Below are 26792 nucleotides of genomic sequence, written 5' to 3' on the forward strand. Positions count from 1 at the left end.
TTTTGTTAGCAACCTTTTTAATATAAAATCACAGCTAGGCAATGCTCATAGACGTTAAAGACCATCATAATCGATTGATATATCAAATTCGATTGATCGAATAATTGCATTTAAAAAAAATAATAAAAAATAACAAGAATTTAACAGAGAAATAACAGAAGTTAGAAACAGAAAAAAAGAGAAATTTATTACCCAATCCGCCATTGCACACTTGTATCTAACATTTTATTGGAAAATAACTTTCCACCATATATATTGGGAAATTGTTGGAGAGAAAGAAATTATTCATTTGATGGTTAGACAAGTGGAGTACTTTTTAGTTTGACATATTCCTGGAAGAAGAGGAGAAAAAAAGGAGGAGCTGTTGGCAAAGTTTCATAAGAACTATCTACAGCCAACCAATAGGGATTGGTTATTTACTTGGAAAAGCCCTTTTCGAAGTAACTGAACTTTGGTCGGAAACATTATTTGCCTGACCGGAAATTGAAGTAGAGTATTGTCTGTCTTGTACGTATTATACTTCTGTCAAAGAAGTAATTGATCTCGGAAAATTAAAAAAAAAAAAAATTATATTTCCTGTGTGGAACACTCATATGATTTACGTAGTAAAATTTTGTTGAAATTATTTTATTTAAGAAAATTTGCTAAAAACCAAAAAAATTTTTGTTGAGTAAATTTTCATTTCAGATAGACTAATTTAGTCCAAAAGCTGATTTCTGATTTCCAATGTAGAAAATTTGAACTTTAAGCGACTTCCTTTTTTTTTTTGATTACGTTGAAAACACCTACACAACAAACAATTGGTTTTCGAACTAAGGAGACCTCAAAAAAGGTGCCTTTTATCCTCGCCAACAATACCATGGAAAAACTGCCTCAACTAGCATTCTCCTTTTACCCCATTAATGGTGATGTTCCCTTTACTAAGAAGGCAGCCTTCTCAGCTTTCAATTGGGTCAAATCGTACTCTTTATAATGCTTTCTTAGCTCATCGTTTCTTCTATTTCTATAGAAGCAATCATCTGGTTCAAAAATGCTTCTCAAGATTTTTCCTAGCCGTACATTGTCAGCACCTGTGCTTTTTGTACGTCCAAATATCCATACAAAATGGTGAACACTCCACTTTACAAAAGTGTTGGTGATTTTTGTGTGAACACAGTTTCAAAAACCATATTATCGATAATATTTTAGGCTATTATTTCAAGTTTAAATATTCTATTATTCTTTTTTTTTTTCTGCCTATCGCAAAAACATTGGCTTATAATAATACTATAGGTACTAAATTTCCAATCACTGTTTAGTACAGTATTGATATATCTCCTTAAATAGTAAGCTCTCACTTTTTTTTCCATTAATCACACCAAACAAAATAACGTAAGGTTGTGAATTGAATATACTGTTAAATTCAACATTAAGAATTAAAATTTTAAATAACCAAGATAGTTTTTTATAAGTCTAGTAAATCGCCAACATGGTTAAATGTGAGTGTAAGGTTGCCCTATATAAGTCTTGTGAGTTACCATCATGGTTAAATGTGAGTGTAAGGTAGACCTATAAAAGTCTTGTGAGTTTCCAACTTGGTTAATTGTGGGTGTAAGGTTAACCTATATAAGTTTAGAGAGTCACCAACATTGTTAATTGTGAGTGTAAAGTAGACCTATATAAGTTTAGAGAGTCACCAACATTGTTAATTGTGAGTGTAAAGTAGACCTATATAAGTTTAGAGAGTCACCAACATTGTTAATTGTGAGTGTAAAGTAGACCTATATAAGTTTAGAGAGTCACCAACATTGTTAATTGTGAGTGTAAAGTAGACCTATATAAGTTTAGAGAGTCACCAACATTGTTAATTGTGAGTGTAAAGTAGACCTATATAAGTTTAGAGAGTCACCAACATTGTTAATTGTGAGTGTAAAGTAGACCTATATAAGTCTTGTGAGTTACCAACATGGTTAATTGAGGGTGTATGGTAGACCTATATAAGTTTAGAGAGTCACCAACATTGTTAATTGTGAGTGTAAAGTAGACCTATATAAGTTTAGAGAGTCACCAACATTGTTAATTGTGAGTGTAAAGTAGACCTATATAAGTCTTGTGAGTTACTAAGATGATTAAGAAACTATTTCATGAACTGAACAAGAAAAAAAAAACCTTCCGAGCAAATTCAATTTATAAACCTAAAAAATACTGAGGAGAAAATCAAGAAATAGCCCAGCTGTAGTAGCTGCATTTATGTTTACTGAAATTGCCACTAGAGTTCTCCACCGGCTGGACTGTAATGTAAGCTTAACGCCTATTTAATGGCGGCTTACAAGTCTGTAATATGCCCATTTATCTTTTATCATTTTACGACTAAAAATTAAAAATTCTTAACTTTTTTGTTTCTGTTAACGATAATTAGGTAAAAGATGAAGTATTATTCCAAAAGAAATATTATTTATCGTGTTTTAAAGGAGATTTTTTTTTATTGTTTAAATCAAATGTTTATCAAATACCTATGGGAGAAATGTTGGAAATTTTTTTTTAAATTAATTATTTCATTGATTTTAAAGCACTAGCCAATCACAGCGTAGTACGGTTGCGGTCGGTGGGCGGGTCACTCCCACCTCTAGTGTTGTCACGCCCCTTCCAATGAAAACCAGTTATGGGCTGGGCTAAAACGTATTAACAATGGTGCTACAATACCTATCTCTTATTTTGCTATATCTTTCATTTTCTCATATTTTATTAACTTTTCTTTGTTTTTTAGAAAGAATATTAATCTTAGGTAGATATTAAGAAAAAATTCAAACAAATTATTTTTTCAAAAAAATATTCTCAATTTACAAGAAATTTATTATTAAGTTAAGATCGTTTTCGAATAGTTTTCGCCAATATTCGACAGTTTCACTTCACTTTCTCATGAAAAGAATCTCGTATGGACACTCACAAGACTTTTTCTTACCATAATTTACGAATATAATGGAATTTTCTTGTGACTTAGAATTGCATAAAGAAACTATCAATTTAATAATAATGGTGATAGAGTGCAATACATTCCCTATGAACCAAAATATTAATTAAGTAAAAAATTACAGCATAACTGACATTTAAGCTTAAGTACGTCACTCAAATCAGTCCAAATGATCCAATTGATCAGCTTCAAATGAGTCCGTTTGGCAAATTCATAGTAAATTACAGGAAAAGCCTTTCTTTAAAATTGCACTTCCAGTGTATTGATTGCTTTTGTTATTGGAAGTTTGTTTAGAAATTCAATAATCAAACCACTAAAGAGGTGGTAAAACCTTAAAATATCTAAATAGCAAGTTTAGAAAAACTTATAAAATGAGAGATGGTCTATGTAGGTCTAGTGAGTCACCAACACGGTTAAATGTGAGTGTTAAGGGTGGACCTCTATCTTGGTTTAGTGAGTCATAATGCTTGTAAAGTTCAATTCTGAAAAAATTAATCGAAAATTTTTTGTTTTGATTTGCTCAGAAAGGTGGGCTCGCTAAAACGTGGTCCGAGAGTTTAAACATTTAATGTAAATGTTTCAGTTTTATTTCTAAAGATATATTTGTTTTTTTAACTTGCTAGAGTAAAGCAGCTAGCAAAAATTAAGACATACACTGCTAGTAGAACTATAGAAAAGTTTAAAATTGAAAAAAGTTAAAAATTTAATTCAATGAAACGGAATTAATAATCTATTGTATATAGGTACACTTTGAGAGGTGACTAGTTTACGACCTATTTTATAATAAAAGCGAAGGATAACTCATGAGGAAATTCATTTCTTCCTTAGCTGTAACCAACAAAGAAGCTTCTGGCGTGATTTTGTAGAGGTTATTTTATCTTGTTTTTGGTAAAATAACTCGTTAGCAAAGCTTTCTATAAGCAGATATATGAGAATTTAATATCGCTCTTGCCTCCACTGAACTAATATTTCATAGATAAAGTGCGGCCATATTTTATCGACCCTATTTTAAACAAAATGATTGATGATTGTTTGAATATAGTCGAAGGAATTGTGGTTGATGTTTTCCTTTTTTTTTTTTACTTTATCTAAGTCTGAAGTGCAGAATTACGGAACAATAAAATAGTAAAAATATCCAAAGGAAGAAAGAAGAAAGTTGTTGGGGTATTGCAAGTTCATCCACTTTGGATTAGTCACTTCTTAAGAACAATGATGTCTTTAGAGAGGCTTCTAAAAAGAGGTAAAAGCGTACAAGTTACAACCTTGAAGAATTATTTGTAATAGAAAGTCTGAGAGGTCCTCAAATATTTTATTATTATTGGTTGCACTGCAGCACATTTAGTTCTCTTAATTCTATTGCAGCCAGAAGTTAAGACAGCAGAGTGCTTCTTACGTTTGTTTTCTACATCAATTTGATTTTTTACTGTCAAACAAGAGCACGGGTACCTACTCGCGAACATTGTATAAAGAGTGAATATAAGACGATTAACTTACCCACTGTTGTGCATGTAGCATTCAAGAAAATCTGTAACAGCATCAATGTTTACCTTATTTGTGTTAATTTGTTGATCTATTAAACTAACGCGTTAAAAAAAAAAAAAATGCAAGAAATAAAACAATAATTTGATGCAGTTTTACATCTACAAAGCTTGAAAGCGACAACCCTAACCTACTCTGATTGATAACCTGTTTGGATGGATAGTTATAACCTTCAAGGGTAACCTTTACAGTCAAATAGTAAGACTTCTGAGTGTTACTACTTCTGTTTTTCTTCTCTTTTTTTTCTCCTTTGACTGGCACATTTTATCTTCATCAGCCAAATAGAGTGACAAATGGCTGCAAGAGACAAGATGGAAGAATGTTTACATCACGCTTACTGAGATAGGGGAGACAGATTGGATAAATGGAGTCGTAAGGTAGGACAAACTAAACAAAATGTTATCTAGTAGAGTTTTATTTGTCTATCATTTCTCCATCCTAGATTTAAATAGATTATTGACATTCTCTGACTACAATTAGTGAAATAAAAGGTCTAACATTCTTTTTTAAAAAATAAATAAAATAAAAACTTATTATTCCATACAAAAAACTGAGAAAAGTTGAGGAAAAAACTCCGGGAAGAACTACAGAAACTTTTTCTCCTGAAGGAGTATCGGGTAGCATATTTTACCACTTGATAATATAGAATTGCTACGAGTTCTATAAGAGAGCATATTTACTCCTTTACTTTACCCAAACTTTGTGACTGACAACTCATCCTCTCTATCTTCAACTACACCTTATCATTAGCCGACAAAATCATCATACAATCTCAACATATCCCTTCTTAGTTATACATAACCTACAATCATAACTTCCAAATCCTGGCCTTGTCACAAGAGTTGTTTAAGATGAACCAAAAAAATTCCCCACGATCTTTAAACTTAAATTACATAGACTTCAGAAAGTTCAAATTTAAATTTAAAGTAAATTTTTGATTTAAAGTATTCCCCCAGCCATCCGGTAGTGCTTCTTTCTATCCCACTTTTATGGTTCTAAATTGTTTATTTGAAGTGATTTAGTGAATTCAGCTAATCAGTGCAAATTTAAAGAGTCGATGCTACTTTTACTCTTGAGGATCGAAGCCTGAAAAAAAATATATTTGGCGTTATAACGCATCCCAAAATATGAGATCAGTGGAAAATTTTGCTGTTAAATAATAGTAGGGTGCTCTATTCAGAGGAATTTTGTACTAGTAAGCCTGTTAAGTTCTGTTTCAGTAGTAGTAACGACTATTTTATAATCATTGTGCAAAGTTGCAACAGAGTACAGCATGGACAAGTCTAAAAAGAGGTTGGCCAGATGAGCAGCAGGATCAATTAGAATATGGATGGATCGATATTAAGAGAAAAATAAATCCTCTCAAATTGCTGGAAAAAAGAGATGTCCAATTATGAGAGTCTAATTAAGGCCCGTTTAAACATGATTTTTTTTTAGAAAGCAAATGTTTTGGAGTGAAATATTTATTAAATGTACATTTTGATTTAATTATTAACGAAATGAAATAACGAATAAATTTAATTGTGATGACATTTTATTAAAGTAACCGGTATAATAGGGCTTCATTGGCCAGCATGAGAAGCACATTTACTTTTAATGGAAGTGAATTAATGAATGAAGTATAAGTGTTGGTAAAAAATAATTTTAAACCCAAAAAATTATCTGTTTGCTTTTTCTCATAATGGCCAAAGTTACTTAAAAAGTGTGGAAAAGTGGACCTAAGAGGTCTCGCTTGACAGTAATTAATTATCTTAGTTTAAAGCATGAGAACTGAATTAAGTAAACGTGTAGACTTATTATACAAAAAAAAAATTAGATAGTAAAAGTTGAGCACCTCTTGGTTTTATAGAACATGAAAGCTATTGCAGATTCTTAACGGGTGTTGGAGAAGACTCCATTTCTAGAAGCCTGAACATCTGACGAATATTGGAAATCGAAATATCCTCTGTTGAATCATTATGGATATCTTAGAGAAAAAAAGGCTTGGAAGAGGTCCTGAAAAGATCTGATAGGATATCTTGATTACAGTTTATAGTTTTCATCATAGTTTTGCCTCAAAATATACTAATATTAATTCCTTCTTCTCAGATGATCTTATCAGTTTCTGTAGCTCCCGATTTAATTTATTGCTACGCTTTGCCATTACTTACTTTTCAGCCAGTTTTATTATTTATTTTTTTCCACTACTAATTGCTCATTTGTTTATTTTATTTTCAGGAAGCTGGTGAAACAAAAGGAAAGATTGTGCCGTTACGTCTATCAAAGACTTTTCACAGAACAATGTCGTTATACGTTCAACCTTTCACCTGCAGCTTACAATTCAATATGGGATTCAGCCGACAGGTATTTTGGCATTTCTAATTTTTATTTTTAATGTTCAGAGTAAACTTTTCTCTTCTAATTTCAGCAATTTTAATAAATGAGTTAAACTCAGTAATTAAAGACTTTGTAGTTCTATTTATTTATTTATTTTTTTGTAGAAACATGCTGAAATTTATTTTTCTATAATATCTGTAAACTATAAATGATATGGTTATGAAATAATGATGTGGTTTTAACCTGATGCAATTTTATAATGTTGCAATCAATAAGGTTACATTTGCTTCGTACAGGTTTTAAATTTTTATCCTATTTCTTCTTGTTAGATGGTTGGAAGGTAATTTTGTGTTATATTTATTTATATATGTATTTTTTTTTTTTTCATTCTATGGTCGATGTTTTCCCAAATGATGTATTGGACTTTAATTAAAAAAGGACCAATATTCACCGTTTCCGTATCGCAAAGTTATAATTTATTCTATTTTATTATTATTAAGTTCCTTATAAGTTCAGAGTGTTCGCAGAAAGTCTAGGCTCTCCGCCCCGATCCATAGAGTCTATTGTACCCACAAGTTAGAGCTGCCCCTACTGTCCTTCTTTTTAATTTCAGACTGGTGAGACTGGGCTAGACCAGCTCTCTTCACTCGTGACAAAATAAATGCAGTACAGTTTCATTGTAACTGATATAAATCTGCAAAGGAGATTAGACTTTTACGAGAGTTGGGTTGTTCTTCCTACTTTACGAATTTTTCACTTCTTCGAGATTTGCTCGAAATTCGGCCTAACGACTTTCATAGTATACTTATTGCATTCGTGTAATCTGAAACTTTTTTTATTTTTTTTGTAAATACTTTAAAAGAAAATCTCTTTTCAGCGCACTAATTCCAATATTTTTCAACTCCTTAAGTTTAAATCCTCGATGCATTCCCTTAGTACCAGATCTCGCTCATCCGATCTCTATATTCCCTCTCACCGTACCTCATCCTTTGACAAATCCTTCCTAATACGTGCTACCTCTCTCTGGAACTCCTTGCCATCATCTGTCCGCCATGCTCCTTCCCTATCTATCTTTAAATTTTAAATTGTTTTAACTTATTTCCTTAATTTTTATTGTTATTTTGATTTTCACTTTTTGTAAATACTTATTTATTTATTTTCTGTTTAATCACAGGCCAAACTAGTAAGGCCTCTATTTGTACCTGTGTTTATTCTCAGCGGACAATTGTCCCAGAATAATAAATTTCTTTTCTATTCTATTCTAATTTTGGGGCAGTAGTAATGATATTAGGCTTTTCCCCCTAAATACAATTCTTTGAATTTTTATTCAATTCTTTGAATAAAATAGAAAAGCCTCCCCCATTCTCGGCCGCCCATAAAGGAAAATGCAAAAAAACTGTGTAAAAGAAATCACAGAACCACCCACCTTATAAATACATATTAACAAGACATCGATAAAATGAGCTTATCACTGTCAAAAAAAAAAAATTTCCCAGCTACTAGCTCAATTTCCTCGGCTGATCCTGAGGTACCTGACATTTTCTACACCTTTACTCCAACCCTTCCACCCCCGGCATCTAGTTCACCCTTCTCAGGCTTTCTTTATTTTTTTTTTTTTTTTTTTTTTTTTTTTTTGACTTGCCTCTCGCTAAGTTTAATCATCTCATCTTTCCTTATTTAAGTTTTCCGCAGGAAAATTACTTCCTCAGCTACAACCTTTTTCTCCTGCCATTCTCCATTAACAGGATTCATAATTATTGAAGAGTTAGGAATAGGGTTTCTTTTTCTTTTTACTTTCTGTTTCTTCAAGACAGAGATGTTTTGATTAAGATTAATGGAAGTATTGCTATTTGATGACCTCCATTCGAACAAAAGAGTTATGAACTTTTATCGTTAAAATCCAGGATATTTATTTTAAAAAGAATGTAAAACCACTTTAAACAAAATTTTGAATTATGGTGGATAAATTCACACATTTAGACATCCACCTTATGAAAACTCTTTCCTGTTTTCAGGAGATGTTTCCGGTAATAATTTAAAATTAAAAATACGAGGTGTGGCTATTAAATAACGAGACTATTGCTGTAAAACATTTTATTTTAAATTTATACATATTTAGTTATTATCACCTTCAATATTACACCCCTCCCCTATCCCTACAACGCTCCATGCGAATTTACCATTGTTCGAAACAGTGCTGGAAGTCTTTTTCTGTGAGCTCCTGTATGACGCGTGCCGCTTTTTCTTTCACAGCTTCACAACGGACTGAAATCGTGTTCCTTTTAATGCAGATTTGACTTTTTGGGGTCAGATAAAAGTCACATGGGGCCAGGTCAGGCGAATAAGGCGGATGGCCTACAACAGGGCTAGAAACGTCTTGACCAGACAATGCAGTGTGAGCCGGCGCGTTGTCTTGATGGAGAACCCCGTGACTTGTTCTTCCACAAATCGGGTCGTTTTTTTCCTTACTCTTTCACGGAGTTGAGCAAGCACCTCACGGTAGTAATGTTGATTAATTATAATCGATATTTTCATCCGTTTTGGACGTGAAAGGGGGCGACCTGGGCAGTCATCATCTCCGACGTCTTCTCGGCCATCTTGGAAAAACGCTTGAACCACTCAAAAAACTTGCGCACGTGATTAACATTCATCGCCATAAACTTCTTTTAATAAAAGATAAGTTTCAGTAGCGGTTTTATCAAGTTTTGATGTGAAATTTCACAATTCGATTCTCTCTACTACATGTGTAGTATCATGTTTTCGGTAAAACGAAACTAACACCTCTTTCAGAAATGACGGTTCTGGTCAGACAGAATCGAAAGAGAAGGCTTTACTCTGTACAGCTGTCGGTCGTTAGGATTTTGGCGCATGCATAGTTCTTCTGTAGCAGCATCAGTCTCGTTATTTAATAGTCACACCTCGTATATTTCAACTTTATAGTACCTTCTCTAACCAGTAATAAGAGAAATTTAAAAAAGAAATGATAGTTTGAAAGTTCTTTAGTGGATGAGATAAAAAAAATCGATGTTTTAATTAAGTTTAATCCCCCTTGACCATTACAATCGATAAAGATTCTCCTCTCCCAAGTCTCAGCTGGTCTCTACATTAATGGACAGTTTTTTCTTCTGAGGGATGCCCCTAACTTTATTAAGACTGTCCACAAAAACTTGGCCAAACTTCTCCCTCTCTCTCCATATTTTGAAACAAAAGCTATCCTTAGTTTTTTCTCCCCTTCAAATCAGTTTCCATTAATTAAATAGTAGATTTTCTTGTTTTTTGTTGTTGTTGATTTCCTATTAAAAGAACTATCTCTATCAACTAGGCATTTCTTCTCAACCTTTAAAATTAAACTACTGAAAATTAAATCTGTATGGTTCTAATGGACAAAAATAGTCATTTTAAGTTTTTAAACTGAAGTTTTAAAAGTGTAACGTTCAAAAACAAAACTCAACTTTGACAATTTTTTTTCTCTTTTTCTGTAAAAGAGAAAATTACCAAATTTTCTTCAAAATATAGGAAAAAACCTCCTTTATAACTGTAATTTTTTGCAACAACCTAGATCTGATAGATTTCGAGAAAAAGTTGCTGAAAATGAGCAAAGACGGCATTTTCAAAAACTGTTCTTGATCTTGTTGTTGCTGCTCTTCTTCTTCTTCTTACTTTTTTTTGTGAACAACGTAGCGCCTAAACGCGCGAATCGATTTTCATGAATTCTTAAGTTTTTATTGGCTTTAAATAAATGTAGTTGTAGGTCGAGATAGAGTTTACTCTATTACGAATATTATTATAGAGAAGTTCATCAGTGAACTTAGCCAAATAGAGAAGTCCAGTCAGTAGATCTCATGCAGAAAGACATAAATTCGGACTAACAAAAAACGGAGAACAAAAATTTTTGTTTTCTTGTTAAGTAATGGTTGAAGTAAATTTGACTGAGGAAGTTCAAATTTCTAACAATATTGTGCACCATTTGTTTATGTGCTTAATTTTAGTAAGTTTTCATTATTAAATTAATCTTACTAATACATTATCATTATAAACATAATAGATTGTTATATTCACACACACTTATCCCGCTATATCGGCTCTAACTTAGTTGTTAGATTCTTAAAGCTACAAGCTATTTTCTTCTACTATTCTTCGAGAAATTTATTCAGTTACAGAACTTCAAGGAAGAGGACTTAATTAGGGAATCAGGAATGTTTTATTTTCCATTGGTCTCATTTGGAACATTTTCCATTGGACAACTACGATGAACCAATAATCACTCCAAAAAAAGTGCTTTTAATATTTCATTTCTTTGGTGCCTTTTTTTTTTGGAAAAGAATTCAGCCATTATTATTTATTCTTCTTCCTTTAATTTGAAACAACTGCACAAACGTTTTCACAAAAGTTATTTCTATCATTTGAAATAATTGTTTTTTTCTAAAATAAAATAGAAAGTATATCTGTGGTTCTAGAGAATCTATGAGGTTAGATTTCTAGAGTTGGGTATTGATCGAGGTGCTGACAGCTCGACTACGTTGGTTGGTAATCACCTTCAGGTACAAGCCGGGTGCCATAGAATCAACCAATACCAATCTTTTTTAAAATACAATTTCCAATATTTAAAAGTTTGCAATAATAAATTGTATTTACTGTATTAATAGGTTAACTTTTAGAAGTTCAACTGTAAGGAATTTATTATCCAATAAATTATCTCCTCAAACTCCAACCACGGGATAAAATCCCTCTTATTAAGTGTAGAATTTAAGTGAGTAAATTCAGCTAAAGATTTAAGAATACCTGTGGCGTGAGAAAGTAAAATCAATTTCTTATTTACATATCAAATAACTAGGATTTTGTGTCCAGTTTCACTGATCAGATTAACTAGAAATGTGCAAAGGAAGGGGGGGTGGAGTTGCCCAGTTGGCAGGGTAATCTGGGTCAAGATTATCTCTAAATAGTTTTTATCTGTAATTTTATTCAACAAGCTATCGATCGGTGTATAATTAATTAAATAAATCAATAAAAGTTAGGTTATTTTAACAAGAATAAAAATCTATGCAAAATACAAAGTGGAATCTTCTTGAAGTTTTTTTGATGGAATTACCTTCAAACTTTGAATTTCGACTTAATCGCATCTTTATTTTCGACTTAGATTACTCGCCACTGAGCTTTCTTTGGGTCTTGAGTCTTTCATGTCTAGTTTCCAATTATGTCTATATTATTATTCGATTATTATTATATTATTTTATATTATTATTCGTTGCTCAAGCGTTTTTTCTCTTTCTTAAAGGTTTACTGGTTTAAGCAGCACTTAGCATAAGCGATGCTCTTAATGGCGAGAAGGAAGGTAGCATTGGAAGGAGCTTTCAAAGAATTTAAACTAAACTAGCAGCAAAAAATACGAGGGTCGTTTGAAAAGTCCGTGCAAAAATAAAAACTACTTAATTTTTTGGGGTAAACCTTTTTTATTTTTCAACATAGTCTCCTTTTAGGCTTATACACTTCGTCCAACGCTGCTCTAGTTTGTTGATCCCTTCCGAATAATAGGATTTGTCCAAGTCTGAAAAATAGCCATTCGTTTCTGCAATCACCTCCTCGTTTGAATAAAATCTTTTTCCCGCCAGCCATTTCTTCATATTGGGGAACAAATAGTAGTCCGAGGGAGCCAAGTCTGGAGAATAGGGGGGATGTGAAACGAGTTGGAACCCTATTACCATTAATTTTACGACCACAACTGCTGAGGTGTGAGCTGGTGCGTTGTCGTGATGGAAAAGGACTTTTTTGTGGGCCAATCGAGGGCGTTTTTCTTGCAGCTCGGTTTTCAAACGGTCCAATAACGATGAATAATATGCACCTGTAATAGTTTTACCCTTTTCCAGATAGTCGATGAGGATTATTCCTTGCGAATCCCAAAAGACAGTCGCCATAATCTTTCCGGCCGAAGGAACGGTCTTCGCCTTTTTTGGTGCAGATTCCTCCTTGGTAACCCATTGTTTAGATTGTTCTTTGGTCTCAGGAGTGTAGTGATGTATCCATGTTTCATCCACAGTGACGAAACGACGCTTAAAGTCCTGCGGATTCTTCTGGAACAGCTGCAAACCGTCCTTGCAACACTTCACACGATTTCGTTTTTGGTCAAGCGTGAGCAATCGCGGCACCCATCTTGCGGATAGCTTTGTCATGTCCAAATGTTGATGCAAAATATTATGTACCCGTTCATTCGAGATGCCCACAACACTAGCAATCTCACGCACCTTCACTCTTCTGTCATCCATCACCATATCATGGATTTTATCAATGATTTCTGGAGTAGTAACCTCAACAGGGCGTCCAGAACGTTCAGCGTCACTTGTGCCCATATGGCCACTCCGAAAATTTTGAAACCACTTATAAACTGTTCTAATCGAAGGTGCAGAGTCACCATAATGTTTATCAAGCTTCTCTTTAGTCTCCTTAGGCGTTTTGCCTTTCATAAAGTAGTGTTTAATCAACACACGAAATTCTTTTTCGTCCATTTTTTGAAAATCACTCGACTTCCTCGATTCAAACGATTGCCAAACACAAAGAAATAGACCGATCTGGCTGAAACTTGGTGTGTACTTCCAAGAGATGCTACTAACTAAACATACGTAACCTCGATACGCGCCAGTGGTGCTATCTCTCTGACTTTGCACGGACTTTTCAAACGACCTCGTATAATATATGAAAAAAAACAAACTATATGAACACTTCTAGACGCCAAGAACCAAAAGACATCAGAATTTAAATTTTCCATATGCGACAAGTTTACATTTCTTTGGATCCGTAGTGACGAGAATGTGAACGTGGTTATAAGTGCTATAAGGAACAGTAATAAATCATTGGCTGGTTAAAGTATTTAGCATAAGAAGTAAAATGTATATTCTGCAAGCTGTAGGTAAGGGCCGATGACCAAGAAAGGGGAAGATTATCGCTTTGATTTGATTTTTTTTTAATGAAGTCGTATAATACAAAATTGAAACAACATTATAGTACAAGTACCAAGCTTTAGATAAACTTATTTCCGTAAATTGCTGAAAGAGAAAGTTATACGTATTCACATCAGATATATATTTTTCTAAGAAGAAAATTCCAAAGAAAATAGTTCTAGCGAGAGGATAAAGTAGGTTCATAGTGTTGAGGCACGTCGCTATATCGCTACATGAAAGTTTTTACTAAACTTCTAAACAAAGAAGCATCAAAAGAGAGGGTGAATTTATTGTTAAGAGAAGCAGTTAGAACGAGCAAACTAGTTTGTAAGTTGTTTTACTAGCCGAGAGAGTATTGTATTCTCATTTACTAGTGGTAAAAAGTAGCATTACTTAAGAACAGCTCAGTTGTAGAAGAAAACAACTACAATAACCAAAAAAACGTCGGCTAAACAACAAAACTTGAAAGACTTAACAGGCAACTTTGAAGCTGTCGCAAACCTTGGTTTGGGTTGGGCGATTTCCCAGCAACATGGTCACGCTACCTACCTAGCACGGAAACTTTCATTCTCTTTCCCACATACACAAACTCGCTCATAGACACACACACACACACACACACACACACTAAGATCATCCATTTCCCCATCGAGGAGTTTAATACAATACTCAAACTTCAAGCGTCATCGCTGTTATAAGTTTTCCTTCTCCCTCATTATATGTACTTCTATATTGCACTTTCTAAAAAATCAGGAAACGGAATTTCTTATATTACTTGTTAGATGGGTAATAATTAAATTCAACAGGAAATGATAGATTCCATTCTTGGCTTGAATGTTTGCCTTAAGTCTCGTATTTAGAAGTTTGATCCAAAGGATGCAAATTACCATCGTGTACTTACAATGGCAGATCAGTATCTTACTCCTTATCAAAAACTTACAGTTTAAAAAGTTAAGTATAAGGGTTGATTAAACGCCAAAAGGTACACAAATCAGCAAGTACCTAAAGTTTCATTAATACTTCATTGGCACCATTAACGTAATTTTACTGCATTAAATTTTCATTAATATTTTTTAGTATTTAATAGATGTCACAGACCCTTTATGCTGGCCATTTTCATAGTTGTTGCAAAAAGATAGGTTTGCCCTATATTTTAAAGAAAATTTGTGAATTTTATCTTTTATAGAAAAAGAGAAAAAAAATTGTCAAAGTTGGGTGTTTTTTGCTTTTTCGTGCAGTTTTTTACGATCACCCCCATTACGATCACGCCCTACCGGACAGTTTTAATCAGTGAAACTTTATCAGTGAAATAGGCTGTGCTCCTCTTAAGTTATTTCTGGTATTTTTCCTCTTGGTTTGGTGGTGATAAGATCGGCAAGTCTATAATCGAAGAAAATTTAAAGGAATACACATTGAGGAAATTTCGATCCAGTCACTGGTCACTGCAATCTGAAATTGTAAGCTCAAATTTTAGGCAAATTTTTGTATAGTCGTATTTGTGACAAATTTTAAAATCGGATACGAGAGAAATAAAAAAACCGATATTTTCGGAATCGTCGTAGAAACTATTAGCATTCTAATTATCCGAGAATCGATCAGCTAAAACTGAATTAGAGAGAAGAGACAATGTATTATTTATGTTATTTATTTTGGAAACTCCAAAACAGTTGCGTGAATAAATTCAACAAAATAATGGGGAAAACAGAATAATAACTAAATAATCATGCAATTGAAAATAGGAGTTAATATTTTAATTTAATAAATAAAAAATGATAATTATTTGCTAACATTTCTGTAAAAGTGTACTTGAATGCTATCTAGCGGAAATATAAGGAACCAATCTCCACTGTCACATTTTGTTAATTATTAATTTGCAGGAATTTGTAAAATTCATTTGCCAACGCTAGTATTCGTTGAAATTGTTAAACAAAATTTAAAAAAAATATTTTTCATTACTTATTTAATTGTAATCTTAACGCTAATATCAAGCAAACAACTTTTACAGACCCATTATCTTTAACGATCCTTGAAACATTAAGTAATCTTCTTAAGTAATTTTACTTTCCCATTTTACATCATTATAAAAGAGCCTTGTTTATGTGAATGGGTCAAGATAATGAAGGTCATTTCATCGGGAACTTATAGGTGGTCCCGAAATTTAATAGTTAATTTTAGAATTATTTAATTATTATTTTTACAATAATCTTTTGTAATTATAGTTAATGTTGTTTAAAACATCAAGAATCTGTAATTTGAAAAAAATATTTTTAGGATTCAATAGTTATTTCATTTCTAAGGGCATAATTTTCTTCAACTTGGAATTTTTCCTTTAAATTTTTGACACACGTTTAGTTTAAGACTTGGTATTTTTATCTAGTCTTTACAGCTATAGCGTTAACGTTCGTCTAACGTTTGGGAGGACCTGGGGCAATTGCTAAACTGAAGAATTTTTTTAACCTTAAATATAATATGGTTTTTGATTAAAAGTAAAATTGTGTGTATTTCTTAAATCAATATTATATTCCTGATAAGAAAAGAAGTTATACTACAGATTTTTGTTATTATTTTGTGTTATCAGTAAATATCCGTTGTATTTTTTTTTTTAATGATTTAAGGCGTATCAACATCTAAGGTTATTTGCGCCCGGAGCTTTTTTTAGTGCACTGCCGGCTTCCGGACAGTGTTCTCTCGTTACAGATAACACTGTCCATCACCGAACAGTGAGCTGTAAGAAGCTCCTAGGAAGAGAAAATCTAAGGGTCAGCAGCTGGATTCGAACCCGGGATCTCCGCATGGGAATCCAATACGCTAACCACATAGCTAATTCCTTCCCTAATATCCGTTGTTAATGCCATTCCTGATACCGCACAGAAAAAACGTTGGATTTATGACCAGAATTAATTTTATAGTTTCAACTTTTTATTATTTATTCACAAATTTTTCAAAGTTTAGAATTATTTAAAACTTTTCTAAAGTGTTAAAAGAAAACAAGAAGTACATCTTCTTCAGAATCTTAGCGTCCTTCGGAACTATTCCAGCCTTAAAACATGTAACAACATTTACACTTACAGTTTTAATATTCACAGATCAGCTGTGTGCAACTAATTTGAGTTTAGCGAACATAGAGCAAACTCGTAAACTCGATCACCTCACACATACCTGACTGTCATTATTCTTTGAACACTTTACTGACCCGTACAACAAACACTGTCACTTGAGAGAATCACATTAGATCTATTAGTTCGTGGTGTTTTGGCTTAACATTCACTACCAAACAAATCTAACCTACTCTACACATTGTTTACTCTTAATATTCGCTGTAACCATGTTTAACACGAAGTTTCTTGTTGCTGAAAACTTGTAGTTTCGCTAAATAAGCTCAATTTTTTGAGAATTTGTTACATTTAACGCCAACAACTGAAAGTAATCATTCGAAATCTAAAATATAATAATTAAATCGAATTTTTCTCCATAAATTAAATTATTTTTATCATACATTTATTACTTATTTCTTTTTTATTGCATTAATTGAATATTAATATTTCTAGTTGTGGGTGGGTCGGCAACCTTTTAACTACAGATAAGATATCGGATGTCCTCACCAAGTTATCTGCTCGTACAGTACGCCCACAGCCATCTGCTCTCCCTGGTTCTCTTTCATCCATTTCATCCAAGTTTTGTAATCTGATAGTCAGAACTCATATTCCAAGTTATAATAATTTGTAAAGCTAAACTCGATGTTTGATGGATCGCTTTTATGTACACTCTCTTAGTATTTACATAGTAAATGCAACCATTTAAAACAATCGTATAATGTGTTTGTATGGATGTTATCAATGACTCTAGTCATTCAAGAAAATTTAAATTATCTTATTATTATTATAATGTCATCGAATTTACAAAATCAATAATCAAGTTATTAAAGAGCGTTTTATTATTGGAAATCAGCACTAAATTATTTTTCATCTTTATTGAATAAACTGTAATGAAAATATAAGGCTAAGACCTGACAGTCATACAATAGCAAGAGCGTAAGGCTTGAGTCTCGTTACAGGAATTACTGATGATCAGGAAACTGTTATTAAATGTAGGGAAAGTCGAAAAAAAAAATGAATTAATTATAAACAATAAAACCTGAGATAAGCCCCAAAACATTTTGAGGCTATTAGTAGATAGTGAACGGGATCAAGGGGAAAGCTTATATCATAAAACTGAGTGAAAAATTATTTCAGGCAGTGCAGCTTTAAAGAAATTAAAGGAAGCCCTTGAGAGATTAATGATTTGCACATGCCTACTTCCTGAGATCAGGAACTTTTAGGTTAATTTATTTAATTTCTGTTTCTTGAAAGTTCACCTATTTTGGACTGAGAAGCTTATAAAGTTTTCAATAGATATTTTTTGTATTTTTAATTTTTTCTGATGCTCTTGATAGCAAATTTTCCTTATAGTTTTATTGCTCAAACTCAGAGCTATTGGTTAATTCTTTGGTGATTGATGCGCTTAGTTTTTCACTATACCTTAGCTTAATTTCATTCCCCCTGAATAATTAAATTCAGATGATTTTTTAAAAATAACTAATCCTTTCTAATTTTTTCTTCTGTTAGCAGGTACAGTGCTTGGAACGGCGAACCTCTTGGAAATGGAGAGATAGCGCCAACCAATTCCACCCTGGTAGACACAGTGGCCAATACGTCCGAACTATACGACAATCTGACGACCTCAACTGCTGACGTCCTAACACCAGTGCTACCACCATTCGAATTATGGCAAACAGTATTAATAGCTATCTGTTTAGGATTGTGTATTATATTAACCGTTGGCGGTAACATACTTGTACTAATGGCCTTCATTGTCGATCGCACAATACGACAGCCGAGCAATTACTTTATTGCTTCGCTAGCTGCTACAGATATGCTTATTGGTAATTTTGTTTATTATTATTATTTGATATTTTTAAAGTAAGCTAATCGCTTCTTCAAAGTCCATAGTAACATAACTCTTCTTGAAGAAATATCAACATCAAAGCACATCTTGGCCTACTCCAACAATATCTTACATCAAGTCACTATTAGCTTATACCTAAATTTCTTCATTATAGCTTCCTCAATGACCCCTATTAGCTTGAAATCCTTCGAACTTGATCTGCTCTGTCTTGAAGCAATCATAAATTCCATTTATAATCTAAATTTTCCAAGTTAAATACTTCGGAACTCCATCTAAATTCTTCTTTTTCTGCAATCACTATAGTACAGTATTCTTTCTAATTTTGAAAGAACAGATTTTTCTAAGAAGGGAGTTGGCCTAGACTCTTCTTCAGAGAGCTTAACTTCGCCTCCACAAAGTATATCCCCGGCTATAATCCGGACAGTACTCGTGTACAACCTAACTAAGTTAAAATTCTGTTCAACATAGCACTTTGCTCAATTTGACCACCAAAACTGTTCACTTTTACAGATGACCAAGTAATCCACAACTAAGTGGGATTACAGCTGCTCCTTCTATAATTCTGACATCCTGAACATTTATCGTCCTTATTATTTTTATTATTTATGTTATGTTTGGTCATACATAATTATTTATAAATTAAAGTTTGAGGCCTGGTAAATGATCATTACAACCATTTATGGTTGCAAAATTTAAGTTTGCTGTTTTTTTTTTATTTATATTAAGAAAAAGGACTTAATTCTTTCGAAGTATTTCCAAAACCTGTTGCACTTTTTCAAAATCTACAGCAAAATTTTTCGAATAAATAAAAGTCTGATTGAAAAGTGGTACTAGAAGGTCCTGGACTTTCAAGGCGATGAGAGGAGGAGAATGGGTTTGGTAATCCTTAAGGGACACCCATCTACTGTAGTAAAATTCTTCCTATAAAATGTGCATATTTCACAAAATTCTTCCTTATTTTGAAAAACAACTTCTTTGGTTAGTTTAAAAAAAAAATTATTGAGGAATTAGTTGAACATGAAATGACCTCCATAAAATGACATTGTTTCATGACTGAAAGAAATATTAGAATAGATAAAAATGTACATAAAACTTGACGTGTCAAAGGGTAATTTCGCTCCTTCATTATTCTACTTTTTTTTTTTTTTTACTTCCCATAATATTATTTTGCATAAAACAGAGAAATAAGAGAATTTCTTTTTAATACTGTTACAGGTACAGTCTCCATGCCGTTCTACACGGTTTACGTACTGATGGGCTACTGGAATCTGGGCCCGATCTTATGTGATCTCTGGCTATCCGTTGACTACACTGTCTGTTTAGTATCCCAGTATACTGTACTGTTAATTACAATAGATAGATTTTGTTCAGTGAAAATCGCCACTAAATATCGCGGATGGCGTACAAAAAATCGTGTTATATGGATGGTGACCATTACATGGATCATACCGGCTTTACTATTTTTCATCAGCATTTTCGGATGGGAACATTTTGTCGGTTTTAGAGACTTATTGCCAGGACAGTGCGCGGTACAATTCTTAAAAGATCCAGTGTTCAATACCGCCCTAATTATTGGATATTACTGGACAACTTTAGTGGTCTTATTTGTGCTATATGGAGGCATATATAAAGTAGCCTATGATATGCAGAAAAAAAGCGAAGCTAAACAGAGAAAAATGCAAAGTATGGTAGCGTTAAGCGCTGGCGCAATGTCTGGAATGGCAGGCAGGGCAGCCGGTATTGGCCTGTCAAAGACGCAGAGCACTTTGCTCAGCCAAGATAAGCCGAAAACAACGACCGCTCCTTCAACAACCACCTCTACAACAACTGCACCAACTTCGCTCACAGTAGCCGCTTCTACACACAGCGGCGGAGATTCCTCGTCTAGTCAAAAAACCTCTTCAAAAACTGGCACATCTAACACAGAAATTACAAGTTCTACGGAAAAGAAGAAGCATCAATCCGGCGAAGGTGATAAATCAGAAAGGTCATCCAGTCCAGCATTTGAATCCGATGAAGATAGTACCACTTGCACAACAGAGAAAAATACAACTTACAGCAAAAAGAAACCCTCTTTAGCTGGTATGGTTGCTCAGACTGGTGCGCTGAACATGTTCGCTCCGTCTAAAGTCAACGGCGTGATACCTAAAACAACGGAACAAGTTAAGCCCGGCACTCCGGTTGATGTGCCTCCCTTGCCACAAATTCCAGAAGCTACATTATTGGACACGGACACACCTGGAGCACAATCAACGAAAACCTTAACGCCTATATTAGGCAACAGAGATTTGTCTAAAAGTGATAAATCAAGTGATAAGTCTCTGTCTGAGATGTCTACTCCGCCGATAAGTATACAATCACCGCCAAGCATTATTCCTCCGCCAAGCATGTTTCAAAGTAGCACGCCGGCATCTGGTTGTTCTCCCCTGAGTGTTGGACGACCTAGAAGTCTTATTATGATTAAAAACACCTACGATATACTTACTGGTATGGATAATTCTGATTTAAGATACATGGACGAAAGTTCAGTGATAGTGCCCACGCCGAACTTTGAAAGTCCACCGTCTACAATGAGTTTCCCAAACACTTCTTCTACTGCACCACCTTCTCCAGTGCACAATTCAATGACAGTTAGCAATACCTCATTGTTGCAGGCTGCGTTGATACGTGCCGCAGCGCAACAGGTTGCCAACAATACACCGCCCAAGGTGTCCACACCGCCCATCACCAAAGTGAACACTGAAGTTAGCCTTAGCGGTGAAGATAAAGCTATCACTAGTATTGTTGAAACTGCGCCAGATCCTGAGACTACAGTGGTGGATAAACTAGTCGGGACACCGGCTACATTATATTCGACTGCATCCAATTCAATAGCAACCGTGCAGAATGTGATCACCGCACCACCGACTCCAGATCCTAGAAAAGAATCAACTAGGACAACTAGAAGCAGTTCTGATAGGAAGGACAGTTCGAGACGTGATTTTGTCAAAACTATTGGTAAACGTTTGAAAGGTAAAGGAAGAAGCAGCGGCGGAAGTAGGCAGAAATCTAAATCAGAGAACAGAGCGAGAAAAGCTTTCAGGACTATATCGTTTATTTTGGGAGCTTTTGTCGCCTGTTGGACGCCATATCATATATTAGCTTTGGTAGAAGGCTTTTGTGCAAATCCGCCGTGCACAAATGAACATTTGTTCATGTTCTCCTATTTTCTTTGTTATGCTAATAGTCCGATGAACCCATTCTGCTACGCCCTAGCTAATCATCAGTTTAAGAAGACATTCACCAGGTTGTTGAAAGGAGATTTCCACATGACTTAAAAAAAGAAGAAGAGTTTCTACAGGCCTACTCTGCTGCTAAGTATCTTTTTTAATTAACCCTTCCTAAGTTTTTTCTTATAGATATTTAACCTTAATATAGTTACATCAAATAGAAGTGAACCTGCACAGAAGGGTGAGATAAGAGTTGAATATATTTAGCCATGTAACCACTTATTGTAACAGGGCGTATAAATCTATCATCAGGTATGCAGCAAAACATTGCTTGCTTCTTATCAAAATTATATACGAAGCTCAAGCTGATGGTCTTTTGTCATTGTTTCTTTCTGCGTCGCGTCAATTTTCTACGACCTCAGTTTTAGTGAGAACTGACTACTCGTTTTCTTTTTTATATATATGATTCTTGACTGTTCGATAATAATCATAGTGCACATAGAACATATCTTGCGCATCAAATTGAGCTCGCCTTCACCAGCGCAAGACGTGGGATAATTAATTATCGCTTACTATTGTGCTCCAGACAAGTTCATGGGGGAAGAATAGGCTACACTCCCAAAGAGCCAATTGAAAGAATAGTCCCTGTATGTAAAAATAGTCCCAGAATGATTTTCTACGTGAAGCAGTTAATTAATTCTCGTCAATTAATTCTTCAAGGTTTATTACGCGTTGTAACGAACTCCACTTAACGTGAAGATAAAGGCAACGCTTTATTATTCTTCACTTACAACGTTTAACTAGCTTACTATCATCCTAATTATCATATTTCTCTTTCTCTAAAATATTTAGCATGTAAGTCTTAAATCATTTACCCCAATGTCCCGCTACTGACGAACGAGTCAATTCAATATGAAATATCGTATAATGATAATCAATTATAATGATTAATCAATGGAGTAATGTGTAAATAGCAAATACGCCCATTAGCAATAAGTGGATCCGTCGCTCTACTTTAGACCAAGATTGGACGGCTGCAGCTACTTCAAGCATCAAATGACTATCACATTACGTTTGGCCGTCAAAAGCAATGTCTTTGAACGGACAGTGAGGGCGATCTTAACGATGCTGGTAATTTACATTCAGCAGCATGGAGAAATTCCATCGTACGGTCATGCACATACACCCTGGACTGCATGAGTTGTTGTTATTTGTTCAGGTAAAATCAGCAATTTCTGCCCGCACCTTTTATCCCGAGTATTTTCTTATCGGTACTTTGATGTTTGTTTTTTATTATACTGTTTAATTATAAAGAAGATTTAGAAATTCTTCATCTTTGCGGGTTTCTTCACGGATAACAGGTTATCTGCCCATGTTTTTCTCTATTTCCTTAGCCAACATACAGCTCGAGAGATTACCTAATGATAAATCAGCCAAAAGTTGGTAATGACAGTTCTAATATTCAGTTTTCACTGATTAATAGATTCTAGCTGCCCGTCCATTCTTAGCCTGAAGTAAACTTCGTACAGGTGCATCCCTACCGTACTGTTTTACGAATTATAGACTCGCCTAAGTTTTTATTAAGCAACTATTCGGCGCACAGTTCAGTTTATTTTGAAACAAAAAGATAAAACGTAAAGTTGCCATTGATGTTATATTCGCACAAATTTATTTATAAATGGCTTAAATAAATTAAAAAATCATTTCTTTTTTTTTTAAACAATTGAATCAATATTATAAATCAGCCTTACTGAATGAAAAAAATAATAATATAATTAAAAAACAGGGTAATGTAAAGTACATTTCCACTTTTGTTTAAGATTTTAATTTCAGCTTATTGGGAATTAAGTCCCATTAATTTACAAAGATTTGTCTTTTATTTATTTATTTTTTATTTTTTTTTGACTGTATAGAAAAGAAAATTATAAAAAACAATTGTGACAATACATTTTTTATAAGTCGTATTTAAATTTTTAAATATTTAATAAGTATATAATATACATATAAAATTTGAATTTTAAGTGTATATATTTATTAATAATAAAGTATTCTTTAAAAAGTGTACAATTACAATAAGTGTTTGTAAAGTGCTAAATAATAATTGATGTACGCAGATCGATCGATTACATGAGCCCTAATCGGTATGACCTCCGTGCATCTATGGTCTCTTTTCTTTTTTAAATCCCCCCAAAAAAGTGTATTTTTTCACCAATTTTGTGTAAAATAATACTAATAAAATTAATTATAATTTTTAACTAAAATGAAAAGTTATACTTGTTAGTCGTACATGATTATACAAATAATCTTTGTAAATTAGCGTACCTTAAAATATAATCAAGTTATTGTTTTGTAAATATGTGTATTTGAAGAATTTATTCCTTTTTATGAAAAGAGAGAGAGAGAAAATATCGTAATAAATTTATTTTATTAAGATATAAAATTTTCTTTTACGAAAAGAAAACTGTGAATATACTTTTAAGAATTTAATTTCTTAGATGGGTAGTTAGTGCTTTTATTTCAAAAAAACTACTTACTTGTACATTTTTTCTACCAATTAATTAGGATTACATAATATTCTATTTGTAATTTATTGAATATATATTTAAATCACTTTAAAAACAAAAACAAAAGAGATAACAAATTATAAGCAAAAAGCAAGTTCAAAAACAAAAGTAAAATTTTTATTAAAATAAATTTTGAAAACAAAATACTTTGTACCAATCGGATGCTTTGGTAGCTTTATCGTTGAAATTAGTATTGAATCACAAAATATATAACATTTTATATCTTATTTTGTGATTCTAAAATAGTTGTTTGTCAATATAAATAAACCAAAAATAAAAGAATAATAATAATAGAATAGAAAATAGTTAAATGTATAAAATAAAAAATGAGCAAAATTATCTGTAAAGGCAATATTTAAAAGATGTTAATTTTTTCCATTTAATGTTTTATGAAAAAAAAAATTGTATATACGTTGTACAATTAATTTGCATAACTCGACCATTTTTGTGATAGATTTCGTCATTAGAATAACGCAATTGCATAATTCACTCAATATGTAGTTATTTATTTGGTAAGTTAATGATGTAATGCTTTTTTTTTTTGCATTCGAGTTCAGGCTGCCATTTGGCACTCAAAGCGAGAGTGCAAAAAAAATATTTTACACTCTCGTCATTATATTTATATATTTGTTTTTTTTTTCTGCAACCGTTTTAATTTGATTCTTACAAGTATAAAGATGAATTTTTTTACAAAATGTTTTAAGTTGGACAATTACAGAGCGCACTGTTTTTGCCTTGTACCTACTGAATACACGGTGGATTACATATTAAATGACCTTGTGTTCTTTAAAACTGGTACCTAGCTTAGATATTTTGTGGATAGGCTGTAGCCGGGGTATTCTTTACTTTGTATACTTACGCTACTTCTAAATAATATTTTTCTATCTTCTAAGAGAAAAATATTGTAAAAAGAAATAGTTCACATTTTCCATCAAGATTTCTTCAAGTTTAGTATAAAGAGATGTTCATTTGATTTTAATTTTTTTCCTCTCAAGTGAAGGAAAAGGAAGATCTGATCAGAATAATTAATTAATGTGGAAACAACAGGGCATTCAGTAATTTCTTCAGATGATCACTTGAAATACCTACCGAAAATTTCTTAAGAGAAGAGTCTTGTGTAAATGGTTATCTGTGCATGAGAAGGAGGCTGAGACGAAACGCAGCCTACGGACATAGAATATTTTACAACTTTTTCGTTAAAAGTTCAAAAAAATAAGCCAGGATAATTTTTAGTGAAAAAAAAAAAAACTTCTATCAAAACACCACTGTTGCTAATTTTGTGAACCCCGAGAAAAGAAACTATGCTCTTTTCTGTCGAATTTTAGTTTCATAATAATTAGTTTAAGTTACTTGAAAGGAAAAAAAGTATTATCAGCTGCGATTTATTTACCCGCACAGTAAAAATATTATATAAATTACTTGTTTTGATTTATTCATTTTCTCATCTAAACGGTTGCAGAAAGAATTAATTTAAAGAAAAATCTACGGTATTTTATTTCACTGAGTTTTCATTTTATAATTATCTGTTTTATTTTTGCGAAAGCGCAGCTTAGATCAGAAAAAGTATAAACATTTAAAGATTAATTTAAAAAAAAATCTTTTAAAAATTTCTAATAAGTATTTTAATAAATTTAGCTCGGCTATGCAAAATTAAGGTACTTGAAATATGACAATACCCATACGACTAGGTTGTGTAAGTTTTTAATATAGATTTTTATCAGATAAATAAAATACAAAAAAAAAAACAATAATAAATTAAAAACTAAAGGAAAGATATTAGTGAGATTCAAGATTTACAAAAAGCAAACAAAAAAAAATAAATCTATAATATTGAAGCATTCCTTTAAATTATAGATCTAATCAAACATGAAAGTATTTTTTAAAAAAAATCATAAAAATGATTTTACAATCTTTTATTTCCTCTAAAAAATTATAATTAAAAAAGTATTTTGTGAGTAAATTTGTCTCTTTATTAAACAAACTAAAATAAATAATTATTTCTTAAAATTAGTTATGCAATATTTTCTTGTTTTCTTTTTTATTTTTACAAAAGTAAAAAAAAAATGCGTTAGTAGTATGTTCGGTTACACGGGACAATGACCTTTTTTTCAGACACAATTTTAGTTGTGTCAATAAAAAAAACAAGGTATCAAGTAGAAAAAAAGCTTTATGTCTATTTATTTATTGTTACATAATATTTAAAGAAAACGTTTATTGGCTTTTTTATGTTATATGAATATATTTATATAGATTTTTATATATTATTAAAAAAAAATATTCCCAGCCAATGTGATAAAAATAAATTTATTATTTTTTTTTTTTTGGGGTTCATTTTGTG

The 26792-nt window shown here is 32.6% G+C and overlaps 1 protein-coding gene and 1 long non-coding RNA gene across 2 annotated transcripts in view; one reads left to right on the plus strand and one right to left on the minus strand.

The window, feature by feature from the left end:
• The window catches only part of LOC141448010 (uncharacterized), a 54370-nt gene extending 49753 nt beyond the window's left edge, over positions 1-4617 (minus strand). Inside the window, exon 1 of the long non-coding RNA XR_012454787.1 lies at positions 4445-4617. This is a non-coding gene — a long non-coding RNA (uncharacterized lncRNA). The remainder of the gene's footprint in view (positions 1-4444) is intronic.
• Positions 1-26233, plus strand: part of mAChR-B (muscarinic acetylcholine receptor) — a 307231-nt gene extending 280998 nt beyond the window's left edge. The window contains exons 3-5 of the mRNA XM_074115997.1: positions 6707-6832; positions 18342-18658; positions 19897-26233. Coding sequence (XP_073972098.1) covers positions 6707-6832; positions 18342-18658; positions 19897-21998 — 2545 coding nt within the window. The 3' untranslated portion in view covers positions 21999-26233. The remainder of the gene's footprint in view (positions 1-6706; positions 6833-18341; positions 18659-19896) is intronic.
• Positions 26234-26792: the final 559 nt, after the last annotated feature.

This window comes from Rhodnius prolixus, unplaced genomic scaffold, assembly GCF_049639745.1.
Source record: "Rhodnius prolixus isolate KJV_2025 unplaced genomic scaffold, Rpr scaffold_13, whole genome shotgun sequence".
NCBI classification, from domain to species: Eukaryota; Metazoa; Arthropoda; class Insecta; order Hemiptera; family Reduviidae; genus Rhodnius; species Rhodnius prolixus.